The sequence below is a fragment of the Microtus pennsylvanicus genome, chromosome 5 (assembly GCF_037038515.1).
Source record: "Microtus pennsylvanicus isolate mMicPen1 chromosome 5, mMicPen1.hap1, whole genome shotgun sequence".
Taxonomy (NCBI): Eukaryota; Metazoa; Chordata; class Mammalia; order Rodentia; family Cricetidae; genus Microtus; species Microtus pennsylvanicus.
Window position 1 is genome coordinate 94,300,241 of NC_134583.1, and position 23,590 is coordinate 94,323,830.

At 46.9% G+C, this 23,590-nt stretch overlaps 2 protein-coding genes across 3 annotated transcripts in view; one reads left to right on the forward strand and one right to left on the reverse strand.

Annotated features, from left to right (window-relative positions):
* The first annotated feature begins 180 nt into the window (after positions 1 to 180).
* Positions 181 to 3,958, forward strand: LOC142850254 (macrophage-expressed gene 1 protein). The gene is made up of 2 exons (XM_075973561.1): positions 181 to 260; positions 528 to 3,958. Exon 2 carries the CDS (start codon positions 551 to 553, stop codon positions 2,717 to 2,719), a length of 2,169 nt encoding a protein of 722 aa, XP_075829676.1. The 5' UTR covers positions 181 to 260; positions 528 to 550; the 3' UTR covers positions 2,720 to 3,958.
* A 2,827-nt stretch (positions 3,959 to 6,785) lies between these two features.
* The window catches only part of Dtx4 (deltex E3 ubiquitin ligase 4), a 34,947-nt gene continuing 18,142 nt past the window's right edge, over positions 6,786 to 23,590 (reverse strand). For both annotated transcript variants that reach the window (XM_075973564.1, XM_075973562.1), the window contains exons 5-9: positions 23,263 to 23,324; positions 22,238 to 22,390; positions 18,216 to 18,377; positions 13,335 to 13,424; positions 6,786 to 10,173 (exon numbers count right to left, since the gene is read on the reverse strand). In XM_075973564.1, coding sequence (XP_075829679.1) covers positions 9,940 to 10,173; positions 13,335 to 13,424; positions 18,216 to 18,377; positions 22,238 to 22,390; positions 23,263 to 23,324 — 701 coding nt within the window. In that variant the 3' untranslated portion in view covers positions 6,786 to 9,939. The remainder of the gene's footprint in view (positions 10,174 to 13,334; positions 13,425 to 18,215; positions 18,378 to 22,237; positions 22,391 to 23,262; positions 23,325 to 23,590) is intronic.

A 23,590-nucleotide genomic window follows, 5' to 3' on the forward strand; every position in this document is an offset into this window, starting at 1 on the left:
ACAAAACAAAAGTATCTGAGTTACTTTACCCCTTCCTCCTCAGAGGACAGCCTTCGACTTCAGTGTGCCAAGGAGATTCTTTCGATTTGTCCTTGACATGGAGTACCCTGTCTAGTGGAGGCGGGGTATGCAAATAAGGGCAATGTTGCTACTAACTGGCATTTCCAGTAAAAAGAAACTAGTAAAGTGATTACAAGAGCCAAGAGTCAGGCAGTTTCGAAACCAGTCAAATCAGACCAGAGCCTTCTGATAGAGAAGAGGTAGGTGTCTTTTACTGGCTATCTGTCACTTCAGTAAAAGAAAGGCAAGGTGGGGGACACAAGGGACTAAATGATAAGGAGGGTATCTTTGTATATCCAGTGTAGAATAATTTTTACAAGGTCCTAATGATCTCTAGTATTCCAACCAGCTTTCATTTCTCTATTTTGTAACTAGAGCAGCATAAAGAGGAACTCATGGTTTTAGGAGAACTATAGAAATTTCTATTTCAACAACAGTTTTCTTTCCCATCTTTCTGCTTTCTCCAGTCTTGCTGGTGGATGCCTGGGGCATGAACATGGCTGGAACTGTCTGCACCATGAACAGTTTCATGGCCATGGTCATCATCTGGACTATGACAGCACATGCAGAAACAGACAAGCCTCTTGGAGAGACAGTTAAGAGTGGATTTCAAACATGCAAGGATACCTTGAAACTACCTGTCTTGGAGGTCCTGCCAGGAGGCGGCTGGGATAATCTGAGGAACATAGACATGGGGCGGGTGATGGACTTGACATACACCACCTGTAAGACCACAGAAGATGGACAGTACATCATCCCCGATGAAGTCTTTACTATTCCTCAGAAAGAGAGCAACCTGGAGATGAACTCAGAAATCCTGGACTCCTGGGTGAATTACCAGAGCACCACCTCATTTTCCATCAACACGGAACTCTCCCTTTTCTCCAAAGTCAACGGCAAGTTCTCTTCTGAGTTCCAAAGGATGAAGAACCTTCAAGTGAAGGACCAAGCTGTAACCACCAGGGTTCAGGTAAGAAACCTGGTCTACACTGTCAAAAATAGCCCAACTTCAGAACTCAGCTTGGGGTTTATGAAAGCACTTATGGACATTTGTGACCAGCTAGAGAAAAACCAGACAAAGATGGCCACCTACCTGGCAGAACTGTTGGTTCTCAACTATGGCACACACGTAATCACCAGTGTGGATGCTGGGGCCGCACTCGTTCAGGAGGACCACATAAGGTCCTCCTTCCTCCTGGACAACCAGAACAGCAAGAATGCAGTGACTGCCTCTGCTGGGATTGCCTTCTTAAACATCGTGAACTTCAAACTTGAGGCGGACTACACCTCCCAGAATGCTTTGACCAAGAGCTATCTTTCTAACAGAACTAACTCCAGGATGCAGAGCATGGGTGGGGTTCCATTCTACCCAGGTATCACCTTAGAAACCTGGCAGAAGGGCATCACTAACCACTTGGTGGCAATAGACCGTGAGGGTTTGCCTCTGCATTTCTTCATCAAGCCTGACAAGCTGCCTGGCTTGCCAGGTCCTTTGGTGAAGAAGCTGTCGAAGACAGTGGAAACTGCTGTGAGACACTATTACACTTTTAACACCCACCCTGGCTGCACAAATGTCAATTCCCCCAACTTCGATTTTCAAGCCAATATGGATGACGGCTCCTGTGATGAGAAAATAACCAACTTCACCTTCGGTGGCGTTTACCAGGAATGCACTGAACTGTCAGGAGATGCTCTCTGCCAATACCTGGAGCAGAAGAATCTGCTCACTGGTGCTTTCTCTTGCCCCTCTGGCTACACCCCTGTCCATTTGCTGTCTCAGACCCATGAGGAGGGTTACAGTCGCCTGGAATGTAAAAAGAAGTGCACCCTCAAAATCTTCTGCAAGACAGTGTGTGAAGATGTGTTCCGAGTGGCCAAGGCTGAATTCAGGGCTTATTGGTGTGCAGCCACTGGCCAGGTACCTGAAAACTCAGGACTTCTCTTTGGAGGAGTCTTCACTGACAAAAACATCAACCCCAAGACAAATGCACAGTCATGCCCAGCTGGGTATATTCCACTGAGACTGTTTGAGAACCTCAAGGTATGTGTTTCTCTGGATTATGAGTTGGGGTACAGGTTTTCAGTCCCCTTTGGTGGATTCTTTAGCTGTATAACGGGGAACCCTTTGATTAATTCCAATGCATCCAAAAGCGCAGGGGCACCATCTCTAAAGAAATGTCCTGGGGGCTTCAGTCAACACCTAGCTGTTATCAGTGATGGATGCCAAGTGTCCTACTGTGTCAAGGCTGGCATCTTTACAGGAGGGGCTCTGCTCCCTGTAAGACTCCCGCCTTACACCAAGCCACCCCTCATGAGCCAAGCTGCCACCAACACCGTCATAGTGACCAGTAGCGAGACTGACAGATCCTGGATTAAAGACCCCCAGACCAACCAGTGGAAGCTGGGAGAGCCGCTAGAGCTGCGTAGAGCCATGACAGTTATCCATGGGGACAGCAGTGGTATGTCAGGAGGAGAAGCTGCTGGAATCACCTTGGCAGTCATCGTGGCACTTGGACTTGTCATTGCCTTGGCCATCTATAGTACCCGGAAGTACAAGAAGAAGGAATACCAGGCAATTGATGAGCGAGAGAGTTTGGTTGAAAGTTTAGCCACCGATGTATCGGCCTCCAACAGAGAACAGGATCCCAGTCCAGCTTGACTGCCATCGAAGAAAACCAGTCTCTCATCGTTTCCAGCCACAGCTTCAAGCACGTTTTTCTCTCGGTTTTCTCTACTTCTACCTTTCTAAGTACTGAAGTGACTGTTGCCACGAAAAGCAGGTATTACCGCTGTGGGACTTCTTGTTTAGGCCTCTGCACCAGGAAATTAAACGGGCTGTTTAAAAGGGTATGGGGAGGAGGGGGATGTTTCATTCAGAAAAAGCTGGATGGACTGGGACCAAGCATGAAGCGGGTGTGTATCCATTCTCATGGTTGTCTTTACCTGAATGCATGTGTATGCAAAGCAGAGATGTGAAGAGACTGGATTTGGAGATTAGGAATTTAGTCTGAATTCGAAAGGCTTTCCTGTTTGTGAGCAGAAGGGGTTTGTGCTTTGAGTACCTTATTACTTCTGTTATGTTTTTAAAGAAGCTCTCTGGGTTTCACAAACCATGCAGCAGGCATGACCTTGACATGCCTCCAGAGGCCTAAGTGACCACTACTCTTTAGCTTTAAGGACTCTGTGTTGATGTACAGACTGTCCTTTCCCAGGGGAATTCTTCTACTTCCCACTTTCCCCAACTGCCCCAGAATTAGGACTCAGTCTAGATCAGTCTTGGGCTTCTGAACAGTGTGAACAAGTCCTCAGACAATGTTTTAACTTACAGTTTTCTGTTAGGGAGTGAAGGATAAAGGACCTATAGGGAAACAAGTAACTAAGGATAAGGACTGGGGTTCTGGAGACAAAGCCACTATTCCAGAATTGAATTCTTCTGTCTGTCAACTAATAGCATTATAAATGAGGACCTGAATGGTGCTGTACTTTGGATAGATCAAACATTATGGTTTCATGCTTGTGTTTCAAAAATATAGCCCCTTCCTCTCTTTCCTTCATTCTTTCTCTCTACTTTTCTCCTTCCCATCTTCTCATCATGTGTGTGGGGCACACACACATTGATACCCCCATTCTCCAAAAAGAAGCTTTTATTTTCCTAGGGGTAAAAAAATGCAAAAGTCAAAATAAGCTCCCATTTAAGTATTTACTTCCTCTCTGAAATGAAAACTATACAGAAAGCATCATCACCCCTTTAGGCTTTGCTGTTTTTCACTGCTAGAAACAAGGCTGATGTGATTAAAAACAAAACAAAAATCTTACATCGTTAACTTCAAAAGGCCTCCAAAACCACCTGTGACATTTATTTCAGCTGCAGGATGACTTCTATGGGCATCTGGCAGGGTACATGATTGACACCGGACAATAGTTGGGGTTTTGTTCAATTTTAATATATGATTTAATTCAGCTGCCTCAGAAATTGTGTACCTATTCACCACAGCATGTGACCAGTGAGCTACTTTCTATGAAAGACCGTGTGTTCTCTCCTCACTGTCTACAGTCAAGGGCTGTGCACACAGTAGGCCTTCTGACCAATGAGCTACCTTCTATGAAAGACCGTGTGTTCTCTCCTCACTGTCTACAGTCAAGGGCTGTGCACACAGTAGGCCTTCTGACCAGTGAGCTACTTTCTACGAAAGACCGTGTGTTCTCTCCTCACTGTCTACAGTCAAGGGCTGTGCACACAGTAGGCCTTCTGAAGAGCTCTGAGTGTCTCAGCCTCTGGGCACGTGGGAAGAATTACTCATTCATTTCCAGCTGAGATGAACTTGAATTTGAACAGCTGAATTTGAACTCTGCCCTCCCTCCTGCCCAGCCAAGGGGGTGGGGGGTGTGATTCCATAACCTTTTCACCAAATCTGCCCTTTTCAGTATTAAAATGTTCAATATTAAAACTTTTTCCTCCATGCCTTGTGGATTTCTGAGTGAGTTTTGCTTCAGTCAAGCTAAGAATTTGTCTTAAAGTGCTGACTTTCCTCTGTGAATTCTTTAAGGATTACTGAGTCTGTACAGCAAAGCCCAGCAGGAGACTCCCAGACCTAAGGCACCAACTTCCTATGGAAATGTTTAATATCTGTTCTATAAACATGTAGTTCTACTAACAAGAATGTGTGCAAATATGCATTAAAATGTGTACTCAGCAACCTTCTGTTTGGGTGCTCATCTGTATGAAGCCGGAATGTTGGGGTTCAAGCCACTTCACGAAGCCCTGGGTGGGGCTCTGGGGTTCCGCTGGGTTCTGACTTTCTAAGGCTGGGGTCTACATAAACACCCGGGCTGGTTTCTGAGAAAGCCACACTCCATAGGATTTCAGAGATGGAGCCACAGTTTGGTGACAAAGGAGGATGGACAGTTGATTCTAATTTTTGTGTTCCTATGATTACTCGGGTGCTTAATAATAATTATTTGAGGAAAAAAACCTGCCTGACAGTGAAAGTCAGTATTCTGGAACAAGAAGACTGTTCAGTAAAGTGCTTGCTATTTAATCATGAGAATCTGAGTGTATCCCCAACATCCATGTAAAAGATGCATGATGGTGCCGGGCGACGGTGTCGCACGCCTTTAATCCCAGCACTCAGGAGGCAGAGGCAGGCGGATCTCAGTGAGTTCCAGACCAGCCTGGTCTACAGAGCTAGTTCCAGGACAGGCTCCAAAACTACAGAGAAACCCTGTCTTGAAAAACAACAACAACAACAACAAAAAAAGATGCATGATGGCATGACCCTGTAGCCCCAGAACTGGCAGGTAGGGGCAGGTGACTCTTGGGGCTCAAGGTCAGCCAAACTATTCTAGCCAAAATGGTCATTTCCAGGTGCACTGAGAACCCTCCTTCAAATTATAAGGCAAAAGACAGAGGGAGATATCTAATGTCAACCTTTGACCTTAGTGTGTGAGTTCCAAGACCAGCACAGCTTCACACACACATATGCATCCCCCACCGCAGACACACAAGCATCTTCTCTCTCACACATGCATTCCCTCACACACATGCAGCCCCACATACATCCCTTCACACACACATGCATCCCCTCACACACATGCATCCCCTCACACACATGCACCCCCTCACACACATGCATCCCCTCACACACATGCATCCCCTCACACACATGCATCCCCTCACACACATGCACCCCCTCACACACATGCACCCCCTCACACACATGCACCCCCTCACACACATGCACCCCCTCACACACATGCATCCCCTCACACACATGCATCCCCTCACACACATGCATCCCCTCACACACATGCACCCCCTCACACACATGCACCCCCTCACACACATGCATCCCCTCACACACATGCACCCCCTCACACACATGCATCCCCTCACACACATGCATCCCCTCACACACATGCATCCCCTCACACACATGCATCCCCTCACACACATGCATCCCCTCACACACATGCATCCCCTCACACACATGCATCCCCTCACACACATGCATCCCCTCACACACATGCATCCCCTCACACATATGCATCCCCTCACACATATGCATCCCTTCACACACACATGCATCCCCTCACACATATGCACCCCCTCACACATATGCATCCCCTCACACACATGCATCCCCTCACACACATGCATCCCCTCACACACATGCATCCCCTCACACACATGCATCCCCTCACACACATGCATCCCCTCACACACATGCATCCCCTCATACATCCCCTCACACACATGCACCCCCTCACACATATGCACCCCCTCACACATGCATCCCCTCACACATATGCACCCCCATATACAACCCCTCACACACATGCACCCCCTCACACACACATGCATCCCCTCACACATATGCACCCCCTCACACACATGCATCCCCTCACACACATATGCACCCCCATATACAACCGCTCACACACAGGAAGCCAATGTCCATTTTCTGAATAACTCCCCCCCCCAATGTTCATACACTCATTTCCCTTGCCATGTGGTTTGTCGCTTTGAGGGGAACCTAGAATCAAGCTGGGTCAAATGTGTGGGTAGAAGAGATGTGGAAAGTTTGAGAAAATAAAGGGGTTTTCCCTTTATCTAGCTAGTCGGACTGAGGTTGCTCACACATAGAGGAAGTAATCCACATGCTTCTGAGACAGGTGCCAAAGCACTTCTACAAAAGCAGGTCCTTCAGAGTAACCACAGTTTGTGCTTGTTCATTTGCAGTTTATTGTTCTGCAATACACCTCATGAGCACCAGGGGGCGATGTCCTCTCGTAGAGCAACACCAAGAACTTCAAAGCACAACAGTTACAAACAGAACACCTGACCTCTGAACCTTCACCAGCCCTCTCCCGGAAACCCCCACTGAGATATAAGTGACCACCAATAAGCAAAGGGGGCAGTGATTATTTCTTGAGCCAAGGCAGCCTTCTCTCCATCCTCTCATGCACACAACAGTGCAATATCAGGGCAAGTACTTTTGACCAAGTTTAAAACGACAGAGAAGTCTGAATCTTACAAAAGGAGAGGGGAATGGAACACAAAGGCACAGACAACCACAGATATACCACATAACTGCAAGGGATCAGTGTCTCATGAGGTGTGACAAATCCCACTTGTCATCCCTGGAGTCCCAGGCAGGGAGAACATGGCTGCTGGTGCTGAGACTGTGAAAGGAAAAGCATGGGGTCCCCTGCTTGGCCCAGCAGAGCACATTGGAGCTTCTCTTGGGGTAAAAACTGTAGTCAATGTAGCTGGTGCCCAGGGCACAATTGCATTGAAATCCATTCTGTACCTTTTGGGGTTGGCATAAGAGAAAGAGCATGGTAAAAACAATCGCTTTGACTGACAGTACACTATTGCGATTTCCAGGTTTCCTTCAGCCCAAAAAGTTGAAAGATGAGGGTGAGGTAGCCCCTCAGAGCAAAAGCAAACGACGCACAGCCATTCCAAAGTCCTCTGCAGGAATTCTTGAAGGCATGAAGACTAACTCTCATTTCCCCCCTAGAACAATCGCTCCCTTAGAAGTCCTCTTGGGTTCTCTTTCTTCTGCCTTGTGCTACCGCTCTCCTCTGCCTTGTGAGAACATTTCCCACTGCCCAATTCCACAGCTCAGAGCCTGTTTCTATCTCTTTGCTTCCCGCTGCCTCATTTTCCTACCTATGGACTCCCATCTATCTTCCTATCCCTGCTGCCAAGAAGCAGGGCCAGTTAGGTACCAAGGGCACTGAAGGCAAAAATGACTATGTAAGCCCTGAATGAGGCTCTGATAATTTCTGAAATATGTTAACCTGATAAAAGGCATGGGTGTGACTTTAAATTCCACATTTAAATGCTTCTTTCTCTATTATGGCAGAAACTTTCCCCAGGCTCAGTGAACTCAACAGTCTCCTTCATGGTCTGCTAAGTAAGACAAAATGGCCTCCCACTATATAGAAGGCCTTGGAAAAAGATGGCCAAACACTCTCCCCTACCTCAGCTCCCCCTAGTGGGAAGCAATTACAGTTGCATTAGCCATTTGTACAGTGAAAGAAAACTCAGTACCAGTATGTTCCAGGGAACTGGACTGATTCTCCTGGCCACAGCCTTATCAACAATGCTGGAGGCCCCAAAGGAGGCATGTCTGGAGCAGGGTGTTGTGAAAATGTGGACTCCAGTTACAACTTAAGTACCACTGTGGAAGCTTGCTGTATTCCTCTCTCTTTGTTTCTTCTTCAAGCATCAAAACCTTTCAAATCTTACGAGTTATATATGAATATATACATATATTTGATGTATATATGTATATATACACACACATACACAAATACACATCAAATCCACAACATGAGTTATATAAATTCGAATTAGTATTCAGAGGAACTTTCCCCAAACACAGTTCAAAGAATCCACTTCCAAAGGGGATACTGATTTCCCTTTTTGATTCTTCATTCTCTCTTACCAGATACCTAGTCCATTCTTTAATGGAGTCAAAGGTGAGAAGATGTTGGGGACAGCCTGGATCTTGGGACAACACCCAGATGTAGGTTAGAGAAGACTACAATGTGTTCCTAATGATGTTAGGAATGAACTAAAGAGGTTCCCACCACAATGCTTTTGGTCAACCTGTATTAGATGGGGGCTGAAGAAAAGAGGACTGGTAGCATCTCTGGCCTTGAATTAGCAAATCTGCATGGAGATGAACTGAGCTCTTATATAAACAAGACTGGATGGAGGTTGGTCCTGATCTAATATTAATAAGAAAGAGAAGGGTCAATCTAGCTCTTGCATCAACACATCTTCCCATGTGCAGGTCTGTACATATCAGGGTGCAAGTTTATCACGAGATGGACTGGTAAAGGGTGGGAAAACTCAAAGGAGGGGCCACACCTTCACTGTTGGATCTCCAACAGAACTGAGATTTGATATGTGAAAGAGAATTCAGAGACATGATGGGACTTTCCCAACAACCTAGCCCAGTATTGCACACCCACCCACACAAACATAAGTGCCCACACAGACAACAGAGACAAGTATGGGCTCCAACTCACAGTGACTTGATGAAACTGAGCTGGTCTGAGATGAGTTGGGAAGAAGGCTATGGGCTCCCCTCCCTGAGGATAGTGCAGATGCTCAGTGGGATGCAGGCTCTGGTTTGATCAGACAGGGGCTGGAAACAGCATCACACAATGCCACCCCAGAGAGGAATCCCTGAGTCCTTCCATCCACGTGAGAGAACCAGATGCCTACGGACAGGTCAACGGCATGAGGAAGAAGAGGGCAGGGCCCAGAGAAGCCAGGGACTACACTGAGAGCTGAACATGCTCCCAGAAACTTTTGACTCTGACCCTCTTAGCATGAACTGCTTCCTTTAACCTACGCCAAGGCATCCAACTTCTGATGTCAAAGCAGTCTATACCTCTCTCCCCAGTCTTGCACAGTGAGAGCTCCTTGACTCCAGTGGAGGAAAAAGGAAAAGCAGAAACTCTGCTATCAAAGCAGAGAGGAAGCAGCAAGAAGCCAGCTGAGGCACAGGACCTCAGCTTCACAAGGCCAGGGTATGGAGTGCTTCGACACTGCCCATACCTTAAGTGTGCTGACCACATCCCCTACTTAGGGGAAAGGAGAGGCGCAGGTTCTTGCCTTCCCAGCACTGAAAACTCCATGGGGACAAAGGGGGGGGCGGCCCTCATCCCACATCCTGTTTGTATTGGATAAAGCTTATGAATGACATCACCTTAATCTAGTTCCTTCTGTGACCAAGAGGGGTGCGAGGTGGAGACAGAACAAGAAAGAAAACAAGGGAGTCAGGAAGCATGGCATCAACTTCCAGGGGACTCTCTTCACTTCCTGCCATGTAGTCCCCCAGGTCCCCCCGCCCCACCTCAGTCTTTTTCCTGGGCAGTGCTGTCTTCGGAGATACCCTGGGCAGCTAGCTCAGCCAGCACATTATCCAGGTAATTGGCATCTGGGTAGCCATGGCCGGTGAGATTCGAGCCGAATTCTGTCTTGTGGTGCACCTCATTCCAGATGACGGTGTCGGACTCGCCCGTGGTGCTGGAGGTTCCAATGGCAAAGATGAGACGGCGATCCCAGGCCACCAGAAGCAGCTTCAGAACCTAGGGCAACAGAGTGGAGAGACCACAGGCTGTTGTTCTGTACTGGTCTTCAGATGGTGGATTCATCCCAACGTCCCCAACCGCCCCCGCCCCTTCATTGTGATGTTCTAAGTAACCCAGAAGAAGAGAAAGAGATTTGAAATTGGAGTCTGGGCATTCTACAGTGAATCTCAGCTCTGTCACTTTCCGACAACTTCAAACATCTTTCTGAGCTTTAATTTGTTTATCTATAAAATGCCAATAGGATCACCCACCCCAAAGATGGTGCGCATGTGTGGCGTAAGCATATGCACATGTGTGGGAACATGCAACTGTATGTGTGCGCACTCGGAAGCCACCGGAGGAGCTGTGTTTTGCTGGAGGGCTCTCCACCCATTTTCTTTTTTGAGACAGGGTCTCTCACTGAATCACTAGGAAGGGCAGAACAAAAAAGTATGGCGCAGCTGCAAAAACCCACAACAAAGCCCAAGTTTAGGATCATGGAGCCGTGGGTATGAAGGGCACCGACTAATAATGGTATTGCTAAAGGAATTGGTGAGAGGAGATGGGTTACATGCATCCCGTATGGTGGGGACTCATGCTAAGTCAAGACAAGTATTCCTTGTAAAGAAGACAGGGAAAGGCCATCAAAGCATCATGTGCTTCTTGAAAAATTAATTACTTTTAAACAAAGGCACGTGATGCCAGAAACTGTGTTTTGGGATAACTGACATGGTGTCAAGAAAAAAAAATGAGGCAGCCTCCTGTAGGGCTAGCAGAGGAGTAAGAGGCTGGAAAGGCAATGCGGGGAGGAATGAGCCGAGTGTATTTGGTCACTGAAAGCACGAATTCAAGACGGTGACTGTGCACAGCCTGGCTTCCAAGGGTTTGAGGTCTGCTGCTACACAAAGAGGAAGGTCTAGAAAGAGGGTAGCCCTCAGCCACGTGGGTGTAGTCGGGTGCTTGTTTGAGACAGTATCACTCATCCCTGCCTGGCCTCAAACTTAACAGGTTCAGCACTGAGACTACAGGCAAGTGTAAGGTGCTCGGTTATAAGTGCTGAGGATGAAAGCCAGGGTTGCCCACGTTCTAGGCAAGTGTTCTACCCCCTGAACCACACTCCCGGCCCATGACTGCAGTCCGAACAGCAGACTTCACAGTGGGGACATTCAGCGGCAGATCTCGGGCTGAGGCACAGAAATTTGTCTCTTGGTGGAGAACAGTTGGCCGCCTTAATTCTCACTCTCAGTTTGAGGACAGGGCCCTCGTGCATCTTTCTTGGTGTTGTCCTTGTTATTCTTTCCCTTGTTGGAAGGACAGAATATATCCACACCCCGTGACACGGAAGCAGTATGGAAAGATAGGGCGCATTAGGAGACAGAAGGGGGAAATGGAAGCCTCCACTTTGGAGTCGGGTTGAAATCTCTGGGCAGCTGAGAATGCATAATTCCAGGACAATTTACATTTGGTGTAAAGGCTGCACACACAGAGATATTTCTTTTGCACAGGCATATTTTCAAATAAGAATTTTAAAATAGCAATAAGCCAGGATTAAGGGGTGCATGTACACAAGCTTGAGCAGGAATCTTTTCCTATTTTCTGGGACTCTCAAACTGCTCATTTTGTTTACTGTGAAGACATCTTGCCTTCCTGTATCCCTATGGTCTAGCGTTTTCCTTATCAATTGGAATCCTGTCAGAGGTCCTGTAGGACCACTCTATGGTCTCATTTACGTTTCTTGGAAATTCTTCAGTCTGGCTTCCAAAACAGGAAGACACATGGGGAGTCTGGGGGTAAGTGCTTATGCACCCCCTAAATTTATGTGAACTTCTCATCACCACCTCCAAAGTAAGCATTAGAATATGGAGCTTTCTGAGGTTCATTAAGTCACAAACATGAATGCCAATGAATGAGATCAACACTCTAATAAAAAGGGACTGGGAAGAGAATTTTTGCCCTCTCTCCCTGTTGAGGACACAGAGAGAAGAGGCTTTGTCTATGAGCAGGAAGTGAACCTTTGCCAGATTCTGACTCTGCCAGTACCTTGATCTTGGACCTCCTAGACCCCAGTACTACAAGAAATAAACATCTGCTGTTTATGAGCCACTCTATGGTCTGTGGCACTTTGCTGGAACTCAAACACGCTCGCATATGCTCAAGCTTTAAACCCACCGCAGCAACATAGCCATTAACACTCGAAATGTAGAAAGACAGACATGTGTTGAGTAGGCTGACGACAAAAGCATGCCTCTTACATTTCCCCAGTATGTCCCCAAGACTAATGCTCTTAGCCCTCTTGACATCAGGCAAGACTCTGAAAATCCAGTCCTTCCAAGTAAAATATTGAGAAGTCTTGATGATGAATTACAAGATATCCAGAAAACAAACAAAATAATTTCCCACCAACAAAGATCCCAGCACACTCTGCTCATGCTTTCAAGAGTGCTCAGATTAGATCAACCAGGGATCCTGAGAAGATGAAACAGGTTCCAGTTCTGAGTTTCTGTTGTGCTCTTAGGAGTGAACACTAGTGTTTCCCCAGGACCAGCTTTAAACAGCAGGGCTCTAGATAAAGATCCTAACATAGGTGAATTATTGCCAGTATTACTCAGAGGAGAGGAGAAGAAACCATTCCACTCCCAACTATCTGCAAAAGTATTCTAATCAGGCTGGTGAGAGGACTCTGTGGGTGAAAGCACTATGCATGCTTGATGACCTGAGTTTGGATCCCCAGAACCCACGTTAAAAGCTGGGTGCAGTGGTTCACATCAGAATCCCAGCACTGCTGTGAAGAGATGGGTGGTAGCGACAGAAGAATCACCTGGAAGCTTTCAGGCCAGCTAGTCTGTAGTAGGCGATGCAGCAGCAAGAAACAAGAGAGGCCCTGCCTCAAAGCACAAGGTGAGAACTAACTCCTGAAAAGTTGTCCTTGGACTTCCATATGTATACTGTGGAATATGAGTGTCTGAAATCCCACAGATATCATACACTTGTAACACACAGAGAGAAAGAGATTTTAAAAAAATCAAATAAAACATCCTAATGATACCAATTCTTACCTATGGTATACACCAATATGAGCTCACTACTGCGTATACACAGTTAAACCAGGTCCCTCTTCTCTGTGCATTGCAGAAAAACAAAATCAACCCCCACCCCTACTATAGAACATCTGCTCTTACTTTTCTCCCTTTCTCGCTGTCTGGAAGGTAACAATGTCGTGGGAAGCCACGGGCGCTGAAGCTCTTCCCAGGATTTGGATGTTCTGGTCCCTGAAAGCAGAAAGAAAACAAAGGCATCTTGCAAAACATTTCTGATGAAAAGCTAGTTCAGGCTTGGTGGGACAATAACAAGAGCCACAGAGTTCAGGCAGAGGACAACCCTCCCACCCCAAAAATAATAATAACAATTTTAAAAAAAAAATGCTCAGTCTAAGTTGTCATACATTATGTGACCTGAGTTTGGCCCGCAGCTGCTAGCTCCCTGCTGGACCACATAGAATTCCCCTTTGACAGGAGTGAGTTTGGGGCCGATCTTCAGAAAGAGCACAGGAAATTCTATCAGCATCAGTACCAATACCACCTATTCTACTGTTTTATGAATGGTGAAGACCACAGCCCACAGAAGCTAACTGGCTGCGAGACATTATTGCCTTTGCCCAAACTGACTTAATCCTATGTTTTCTGAGGCTTGTGCACTAGACTTTCAAACCAATTACTCGAAATAATAAAGTTCTCTGAGCTACAAGCCATGCGGTCAGAGTTTTTCGCATATCTTCTCCTTGGTCTTCATGGGTTTTGCTTCCTTATTCAACAGCATCGAGTGCAATGTTCAGGACAGAAAATCTTGAGGCACTTAAACTATCATCTCCCAATACTTTATTATGCAAGTCATCTCAGGACACCGAGTGGGAAAGACATGAACAGAGAACGGAGTCTGAACCCAGATGCTAGGGTACTCTTGCTGGAATTTGGCCTCCTTTGCAGCCTTGTGGGCAGCTGTGGCGTGTAAGAGGCGATGAGGCTGTCGGAGGGATAAATGCCTTTCTTCGGAGAGTTCTCGTCTTGCTCTCAGGGGACTGACTGATGTTGTGAAAGCAGGCTGCTTCCAGAGCAAGGCGGCTCCTTGTGTCCTCCTCTTCTGAACACATCTGCTGTCTATTTGCTCCCATTTGCCCAACGCTACCAGGCACAACTTCTGGACTTCCCATGCTCTAGAACCATGAGTTACATTAACCTCTTTTTTTTTTTAAAAAAAAAATCACTCAGCTCAGAGATTCTGTTATAGCTACAGCAAAAAAGAACAAGGTAAGAGGCTTCCCCATTAGTGTCTGTCTGAGTCTCATTTTTGTTAATATGGCAAAATATCCCGACCAAAGAACTTAAGGGAAAGGGGGCTTATTTGGCTCACAGTTACAGGTTACAGTCCATCTTTGTGGGGAAGTCAAAGTAGCGAGAACTTGAAGCAGGCAGTCACACTGACCCACAGTCAAGAGCACAGACCAATAACGTAATACATGCACAGCAGTCTCACCCCCTCTGCTCTTCTGCATGACAGAGCCCCCTTTCCTAGGGAATGACGTCACTCACAGTGGGCAGGTCTTCCCACCTCAACTAATGCAATCGAGAAAATCCCCCACAGGCACACCTATAAACCAATCTATACAGTGTCTCATGGGATTCTCTTGCTGGGTGATTCTAAACTGTGCGACACTGACAGAGCTCTCACAGGGCCCATCAGAGTCACTGTTCCCTTCGAGAAGTTTACGGAGGTTGGTAAGACAACTTTCCACCTATACACATGCCTGTCTATCATTTCCGAACATTCCTTACCCCCTTGGAATTAGAACCTTAGTTAAAGCTCGTTGTGAGTGCAAGCCACACAATACTGACAGTACTATGCAGCTGTTGGCACACGCCCTCCCGCAGATCGATAAACGCCTGCCAGCTGGGTATCGGGTGAGCAAATGAGTGAATGAATGAAATTAAACTCACTGGCTCAGGAAAAGGAGAGGGGCTGTCGGGGGACAGGATTTTGGTAGGCCAGAGGGCGGGGTGTGAGGGCAACAGGGGTTGAAAACGCTCAAACTCAGTGTGCACGTGTATAAAAGATGCCCAAGAGTAAAAACACTAAAAAAATTTAAAGTATGTTTTTATTTATTACTTGGGAATTCTGTATCTGTATACAGTTTATTTTGATTATACAAAAAAATGTTAAAAGATAAACAAATGTCACTGTGAGCCAAAGGAAGCAGTGAGGTTCCTTCGGAGTAAAAGAGTCTGACAGACTTGACTTGGCATTCAGAATAAATCTCTACAAATGTGCGGCATCCCCACGGCCACACTCCTCTAAGGTAGGCTTCCTCACTGAGGGACCAAGCCTGACCACAGCTCTGACTGCTTCTCTGATGCCTGGGGCTGCTGTGTGTGCGTCCAGCTCAGCCTGAGTGGCACTGACCCAGTCAGGCTGTGCAGTCTGGGCCTGTCGCCAGGTAAAGCAGTCACGACTCTGCCTCAGCCGGGCCCAAAGCTTCTCCCAAAGGGACTCACTTTCTGCAGTGAAAGTGGAGCTTGAAGATCTCAGCTCAGCGAAGCCCAAGCCCGCACTGTCCCTGGAGCTTCAAGGGACACAACACTGAACATCTTGCCAATGACTCAAAGTAGTGAGTCTGCAGAGCATCTGACTGTTTAGAGATTATTTCCCCTCACAAGCCAGAGTGTTCCTGGAGGTGCTGGGGCCCTGAATAGGCAGCATTGGCCCCTCTGCAAGAGGCTTTCTCTCTCCCTTGATTCTGGAGACTTAAAAGTGTGGCATGCTCAATGGATGCCCCACCTCCTCGACCTTTTGACCCCTGCTGGGCTTTTTTTTCATTTTCTTTTTAGTGTGTATGTGTGTTCCACAGTGCATGTACGGAGGTCAGAGGGCAACCTGCAGGAGTCAGCTCTTTCCTTCCACTCATGGAATTCAGGGACTGAACTTGGTTTATCGGGACTGGCTCTCGGTTGTCAAAACTGGCAGCAGCATCCTTACAAAGGAGCCATCTTGCATAATGCCAATTACTGACGCACGATTAATAAAAACTCACAGAGAGAAATTGGGGTGCAACCTGAAGATCCGGAAAGCAAAGCAGCCAGCCACTGGCTCTCACCTCAACCTCAGTGGTGATCCAGAATGAGAATGTGACTTAGAGCTGTCTCCTCTTGTCTTATAATCCTCTCTAGTTCTGGGATTAAAGGTGTGCACCACTGGGATTAAAGGCATGCACTGCCCGGTTTCTATGGTAACTAGTGCGGATACTGGGATTAAAGGCATGCACTGCCCGGTTTCTATGGTAACTAGTGCGGATACTGGGATTAAAGGTGTGTGTTACCACCGCCTAACTGTAAGACTGACCGGTGTGGCTGTTTTACTCCTGATCCCCAGGCAAGCTTTATTTATTAAAATACAATTGAAATGCCACTACAAATTTACATGATGTTTCATAATCCTAATCATACAAGCAGTCTCCAGGGTCTCCTCATAGCCAGTCTCCATGCGCGGCCGCACATTTAAGGCCTTTTGTGACCTGTCCCCTAGAACCTCATCAGGTTCCTTCTTCCCTGCCTTTCATAAGTCTCAGCTCCCAACCTCCTGAGTATATTCTACTGTCCATAAACATGCAATTTTTCTCAACAATTGTTACCTCCTCCAGATAAAAATGTACAGAGTACAGACGCAGACAATTCTTTGTCTTTCATGGCTTCACTAGAGAGTGCCCTGCACCAGAAAGTCTCCTCCCAGCTTCCAGAGAGACCACACATAAGCACCTCTTCCTCACCCTACCATCTCAGCCAATCAGAGAGCAGGAAGCCAGGTCCTGAGCCCTTTGGTAGTAGTGGGTCCTGAGATGTGCACTCGGGCAGATCTCCCCCACTTGGCTCTCTGCCTAGCAGATTCCCAGCAGTACAGATGAAAAAAACGGAGGCAGCTGGAAGACAGGAAGTGGGACCCGGGGTCATAAGACTTTGAAGCCCCACACCCCCCCCCATCTGTGTCACTTTCATCAGTGGTGCAGATCCGTCTCTGCTCTCCAGATCAGAAGGGAGAGGTGATTATCTTACTCTGCCTGGCTCCCACGTGCCCCAGGGAAGATGCGTGTTTTATGAACTATCACACTTCCCTTTTTTACTTCCTCATAAGACATAACATTGGAAGCGCTTTGTCATGTATTTGTTTACCGTCCTCCTGACCCCACTGGCTTCAAGGGATCAAAGGCTGAACCAATTCTAACACTGTTTCACCCGTACCTAACACACACCTGGGCGTAACCCACAGGCAAACATTGTCAGACCAAAGACAAGCAGGAAGACACAGGTGGGGGTGAGAGAGAACGAGCTAAGCAATGTTGGCTAAGGGATGAGTCCAGTCTGCTCCCAAGAACACCGAGGAAAGGCTCCCCTGTATGAGGGAAGGGCCACGTCGCACTGACTCATGGGATTATTACCCAGAATGTTCCTGAACCAGAGAGGAAAGAAATGCCACCAAAGACAAAGCCATGCAGAACCATCATTTTTTTTTAATGCAAATAACTGCCTGATCAAGAAATTCTGCTTCCAGGAACTTATCCTACAGACATGGTCATGGGTGTACTAGGTTATTAGTGATAGCAGTATCTGCTCGAGCAGAAGACCACAATCTAAACAACGAGTGGAGATGTTGAAATACATTATGTATAGCCTGGATTATTACACAGACGTAAGAAAGAATGAGGACATTTTATATGAACACAGAAAAAAAAATCTAAGGTCCATATTGTTAGCTGAAAGAAGCAGAGTGTGAAACAATGCGCCTAAATGTAGCTCTTTGTGCAAATACGGGAGGGGAGGATGTGGTCTGCACGGAGTAGATACAAAGAATGCTGGAAGGATACAGAAAATTAAGAACAATGGTGGTGAAGGGGGAGCCAGGGGGGTGAGACGCAGGACCGGGACAAGGATGGAAAGGAGGTTTTTCCTAGTCTAACATTTTACCCACAAACACTCAAAGTTGCAATCATAAACGGCACCATCCAAGGGTGGGCTCACCTGAATGCCAGGTGGGATACTGTAGATAATTCGGATGGTCTTGCAGTCCGGGTGGCCAGGCAACGAGTGTGGAATGAGGTGGTACTCCATCTTTCCTGGAGGCTGGGTGCCTGTCTTGACACCATAAATGGTCTTACATGTTGGACACTGCAAACTCCCATCCTAAGGAAACAAGTTGCACTTCAGTCAAATTAGGAAACTGCTTCGGTCATGACCTTTCCTTCAGCCTCCTAAGGCACCAGAGACCAAGGCCTCAACAGACAAAACTCACCCAACCAATAACAGGCCTGAAGCCCTCTCAAGCTACCTAGGCTATTTTGGCTTTCTCTAAAATATAAGGAAGAAAATGGCTCAAGCAGCTGAGGCGCACAGATGAGACACCGGTCCTTGAGAGGAAGCGCTAACCAGGGCAGGAAGCCTACAAGGGGAATCGCAATTTAACTAATACCTATGTGGGTAGAACACACGGTAACTGCTTTAGAGCTGAGTTCCGGACTCACCCAGGAAACTGTGGGACCCCACATCAGGCCCACCAAGTCAGAACTGGCAGCCTAGAAGTGTAGAGGTTCAGAGTAGAATTCTAAAGTAAATCTTCCTAGATTTGAGTCTCAACTTTACCTTGTAGCCTTGGACAAGTTAATTTGTCTCCATTTCCTTGCAGAACAAGAAATATAAACTTCCTCTTTCACTGTGCTAATGAAAGTTAAGTGAGATACGTAGAGAAAATGTTTAGCCTATGTCATATTTGAATGCTATCAGTGTGCTTATATCTGTGGAGAGACTAATGCCTGGGTCCTGTATTGGAAAAGAACAAAAATGACTTTAAGGAAAATAGTTCTTGCTGGGCGGTGGTGGCGCATGCCTTTAATTCCAGCACTCAGGAGGCAGAGGCAGGTGGATCTCTGAGAATTTGAGGCCAGCCTGGTCTACAGAGCGAGTTCTAAGACAGTCAGTGCAGCACAGAGAAACCCGGTCTCAAGCAAATAAACAAAACAACAAAAAACAAAAACAAACACACACACACAAAACAAGGCTCTTAGAAACAGTTATAAATTGGCTCCAGCGGGGAAGGAACTGAGATTCCCCCAGAGAACAGGAAGTTGAGGGACATCAAGAGGGAAGTACTTGCCACCAGCAAGGGCTGGAATTCCAGTGAAGTCCCTAAATCTCCCCAGTCTCTGCCCTACACCACACAGCGGGTCATGACAAGTTTGTCCCTCAAGGCTCATAGGTTAAGGAACTGGTTTCTCCCTGAGGAGCTTTTGTGACTCCTAGTGACTGGCTAGACCTCCTCAGTAGATTAAGCAATTGGTGGAGGGATGTGATGGCAGCCAGTAGGTGTGAAGGGCAGGAAGAAAAGGAGGGGAGGGAGGGAGGGATAGAGGAGGACACACAGAGGCTACATGATATACCCAGGCAGGGCTTGCCCTCAGTGACGGACTTCTTCCATGCACACCTCATGTGCTTGTGGCCACGGTTTGCCTCATCATAAACCCACAAAGAATTCTGCCAACCACAGAAATTGAATGTTGGTTGTGGAGACAGTAATGTAAACGGTTGTAGTTTCATAGCAGGATCTGGTGAAGAGTCACCTGATAGGGCTAATAATAACCTGCAAGAGGTCCCAGGCAGCATAGGGAACTGTCAGGTTCCGAGAGAAGGAAGGGGAGTAACTGGGAAGGAAGCAAGCACGGGCAGCAAGCATGTATGCAGAAGATGATGCTGGTCAGCTGGGACCAAGGCCCTGGCGGACAGACACCTGGGGTTTTTAGGAAGAAGGAGACGAGACACTCTCAGAGATATTTAGGCACGTTTCCATCCACGGTTGGCTTGCTTTAAATAACAGCTAATATTCATCATCCTCTGAAACCAGGGTCCCGCTTTTTCCACTAGCCTTAATTTGCTTTAAGGCCTGGGGCGAATGAGTCCATTCTCTCCCATGCTTCAATGTGCTTAAGAGAATAAAAATGCTTCAAAGTACTCTTGAGAGGGAGAGCAAAAGGCATGCTTGAGAAACATGTTTAGAGCCCTCCAGACATACATGGAGTGACTGGGCAGTCTTGGGAGAGTCATTCGAAGGGGAACAAATGTGCTAAGACACCCCAAAATCTCCAAAAGATCTCTGAAATGGTCAGGCTCTCATAAAAGATTTCAGCCCTGGGCTATGAAAGGGGACATGGACTCTTTCACTTCACCAATGACAAAGGACATCAGGACACCAAGGGAGATGACAAGGTTAGCCATCCAACCCTATATAAAGATGAAAGGGGGAAATGAAAGCCATAATAAAACAGAGATATAATTGTGAATAACAGTCATAACATGTGTGAAGTAGTCATTGATCTGGAAGGTTGGCACAGAAGGAAAGCAGCTTGTTTACAGTCATTGAGTTTGATCCCTACAATGCCAGAAGTGGGGACATTCACTTGAAACCTGGTGCTGGAGAGATGGAGACAAGAGGATCCCTGGCACTTGGTGGCCAGCCACCCTAGCCTAATTCGTGAGCCACAAGACATCCTGGTCTCAAAAGAGATAGGTAGTGTTCTAGAGATAATACCAGAGGGTGTCCTCCAGCCTCCTCATGTACATGTGAGCACACACACACACACACACACACACACACACACACACACACATGGGGCGGGGAACAGCTACTGTTTCAACTCCACTACACAAGACCCCTAAAAAATCCGGACATGTTCTTGGGTGAGTAAGAAGCTGAGTGGCACCATGGAAATAAATCTCAGGCTTGTGAGCTGATGAGTCCAGAGACATGAGTAATTCTCAAACCCAAAAGAAGCGGGTGATGGTGGGTCCAGACATGGGCAAGAATGCAAGTCAATGACTTCGAAAAGCCCAGATACTGCAAAGGGAAAACTGTCACTTAGGGAAACACCCAGCTATGTGAAACTATGATGGGAGATAATGGAGGAGGCCTAGTCTCATCCTCCAACAATCGATGCTAGCAGCAGGGATTACCAGGTACACTGACAACGCCTTTGCTGGGACAATCTAAGTGTTTTGCCATTGTTCAAAGATGAATTTCAGGGGCTGGACAGATGGCTCAGAGGTTAAGAGCATTGCCTGCTCTTCCAAAGGTCCTGAGTTCAATTCCCAGCAACCACATGGTGGCTCACAACCATCTGTAATGGGGTCTGGTGCCCTCTTCTGGACTGCAGGCATACACACAGACAGAATATTGTATACGTAATAAATAAATAAATAAGTATTTTAAACAAAAAAAAGATGAATTTCAACTTAAGTCACTCTCATGAAGAATAAAAGCTATTGGGAGTCCACATACAGTGTTATAGATGAACACATTACATTCTCACTCTGGGTGTGGAACTGTGATGAAGGCCCCCTTGACTGATGGGAACCCACGTCACTCAGCTGTGGACCATTTTCCAAAGAATCTTCATAGACAAAGCTCACCTCTGCTAGACCACCATACATACAACCCAAACTAGAGATGAGGAGAAGCTTAGCCCAAATAAAGACAGGTTTTGCAATGTGGGGGCTAATTAATCCTGAAAACAGCGAAGAAGAAAACAGCGAAAATGCTCATTCCTGTTGCCCTGACGGGAAGGTTAATCCTGCTTGTCGACCTGATGGGATTTAGATTCACTATGGAAGCATACCTCTGGGCATGACTGTGAGGGACATGTTTCTAGAAGGTGCTGTAGCCATCTAAATGATCTCCATTCTATGGTTCTGAACTAGATAAAAAGGGGAATGTGAGCTGAGCACCGGCATCCGCCACTCTCTGCCTCCTACCTACACATGGACCCGCTCCTTCAAGCTCCTCCCACCACCATGACTTCCTCGCCATACGGCTGTCTTCAACTGTGAGACAAAATAAACCCTTACTTCTTTAAACTACTTTTGCCAGAAGTTTGTAACAACAATAATTATCAAATATACCTGGAGTACCCGTTACATGATCTAAACCATTTTACGAGAGAGCAAGGACACCTAGGAACAAACCGTGGCTGACTCCCCCCACCGCCGCAGACACTAACCTTGTTCCCATTGTTGTACATGGCCACCAGGCAGTAGATGTGGTAGATGTGGCCACACCTGGACAGCTTCCCCACCAAGTCAGGCTTGACAGTAGGTTGTGGGCCCTTGTAGCCAGAAGGGGCTGTGAGGCGCTCCATACAGATGGTACAGTCCTGGAAGGTGAAGAACAGGAGAGGCATCAACTCTCACCCAGCCAGGACAACCAGGGCATAATAGTTCCTGGATGATGGCAGGCATCAGATGAGTGGTTCACCCCTCTTCTAGAAAGTCCACACATCAGGGATGCTGTGTTTGGTGGGGCCGGTTTCTAAATATAGTGCTGTCTTGCTTTACACAGCAGAGAAATTCCTCAAATCATTCTTATACTTGACAACTTGGGCTCACTGACTACATTATAATCTTGATGCTACATTGCTCTTCCTTGGTGTCTTCCAGCTGCTTGTCAAAAGATATCATGACAATCTTTGCTTACGCCGCATGTCTGAAAGGATATTATATTTCAAATTAGAGGAGGCTTGTATCTAAATAAATCTATGACTGTTGACTGTGGCAGGGAAAGTCTTTGCTGTGGGTACTGTTCCAGGCCATACGGGGTGCTCAGAAGTTTCTCTGGTTTCTACCCACTAAATGTTAGCAGCACACTCCCTAGTCAATCACCACAACCCAGGGAATCCCCACACAAGGCTACATGTTCCCTCAGGGGCAAATCATTTCAGATGAGAAACACTGGTCCATATCAAATCCATTCTAAAGGGAGTTCACAGAGCTTGGCACACTGTTTAGCTTAAACTCAGACAAGTATGGAAAGCAGCTTAGAATCGTTTAGAATTCTGCTAAATGGGGCAAGTTAAACCGTGGCTACAGCTGGAAACCTTGAACCTTGAAGTGATGGCATCAGCTAAATCTGCCCTGTGCCAGCCAGACTGAGAACACAGCACCTGCCACATCCTGCGGAACATGGGGACAGAGGACATGCACTTGGTGGTTGAGAAAGTGAACCCTACCCTATGTCCCCTGAACTCACCTCTTCTGGGGGATGCCGGACCTTCTGCAGATATTTCTTTAATACTTCCTCTGGGGTTTTACCTATGGGGACAGGACAATCATTATATCACCAAGACGGAGGAGATAAATCAACCAGCCTTGCCATTCTATGTTCTTCAGAGAGGAGAGTGAGGTGCAAGTTCAGAGAAAAGGGGACGGGAGGAGCTAAGTTAATAAAGTGTTTGCCTTGCAAGAATGAAGACCTACGCTTGGTCCCCAGAAACCAGATGAAAAAGCCAGTGTAGTGGAACATGCTTATAATTCCAGAGATAGGGAACTGAAGACAGGCAGACAGACCTCTGGGGTTT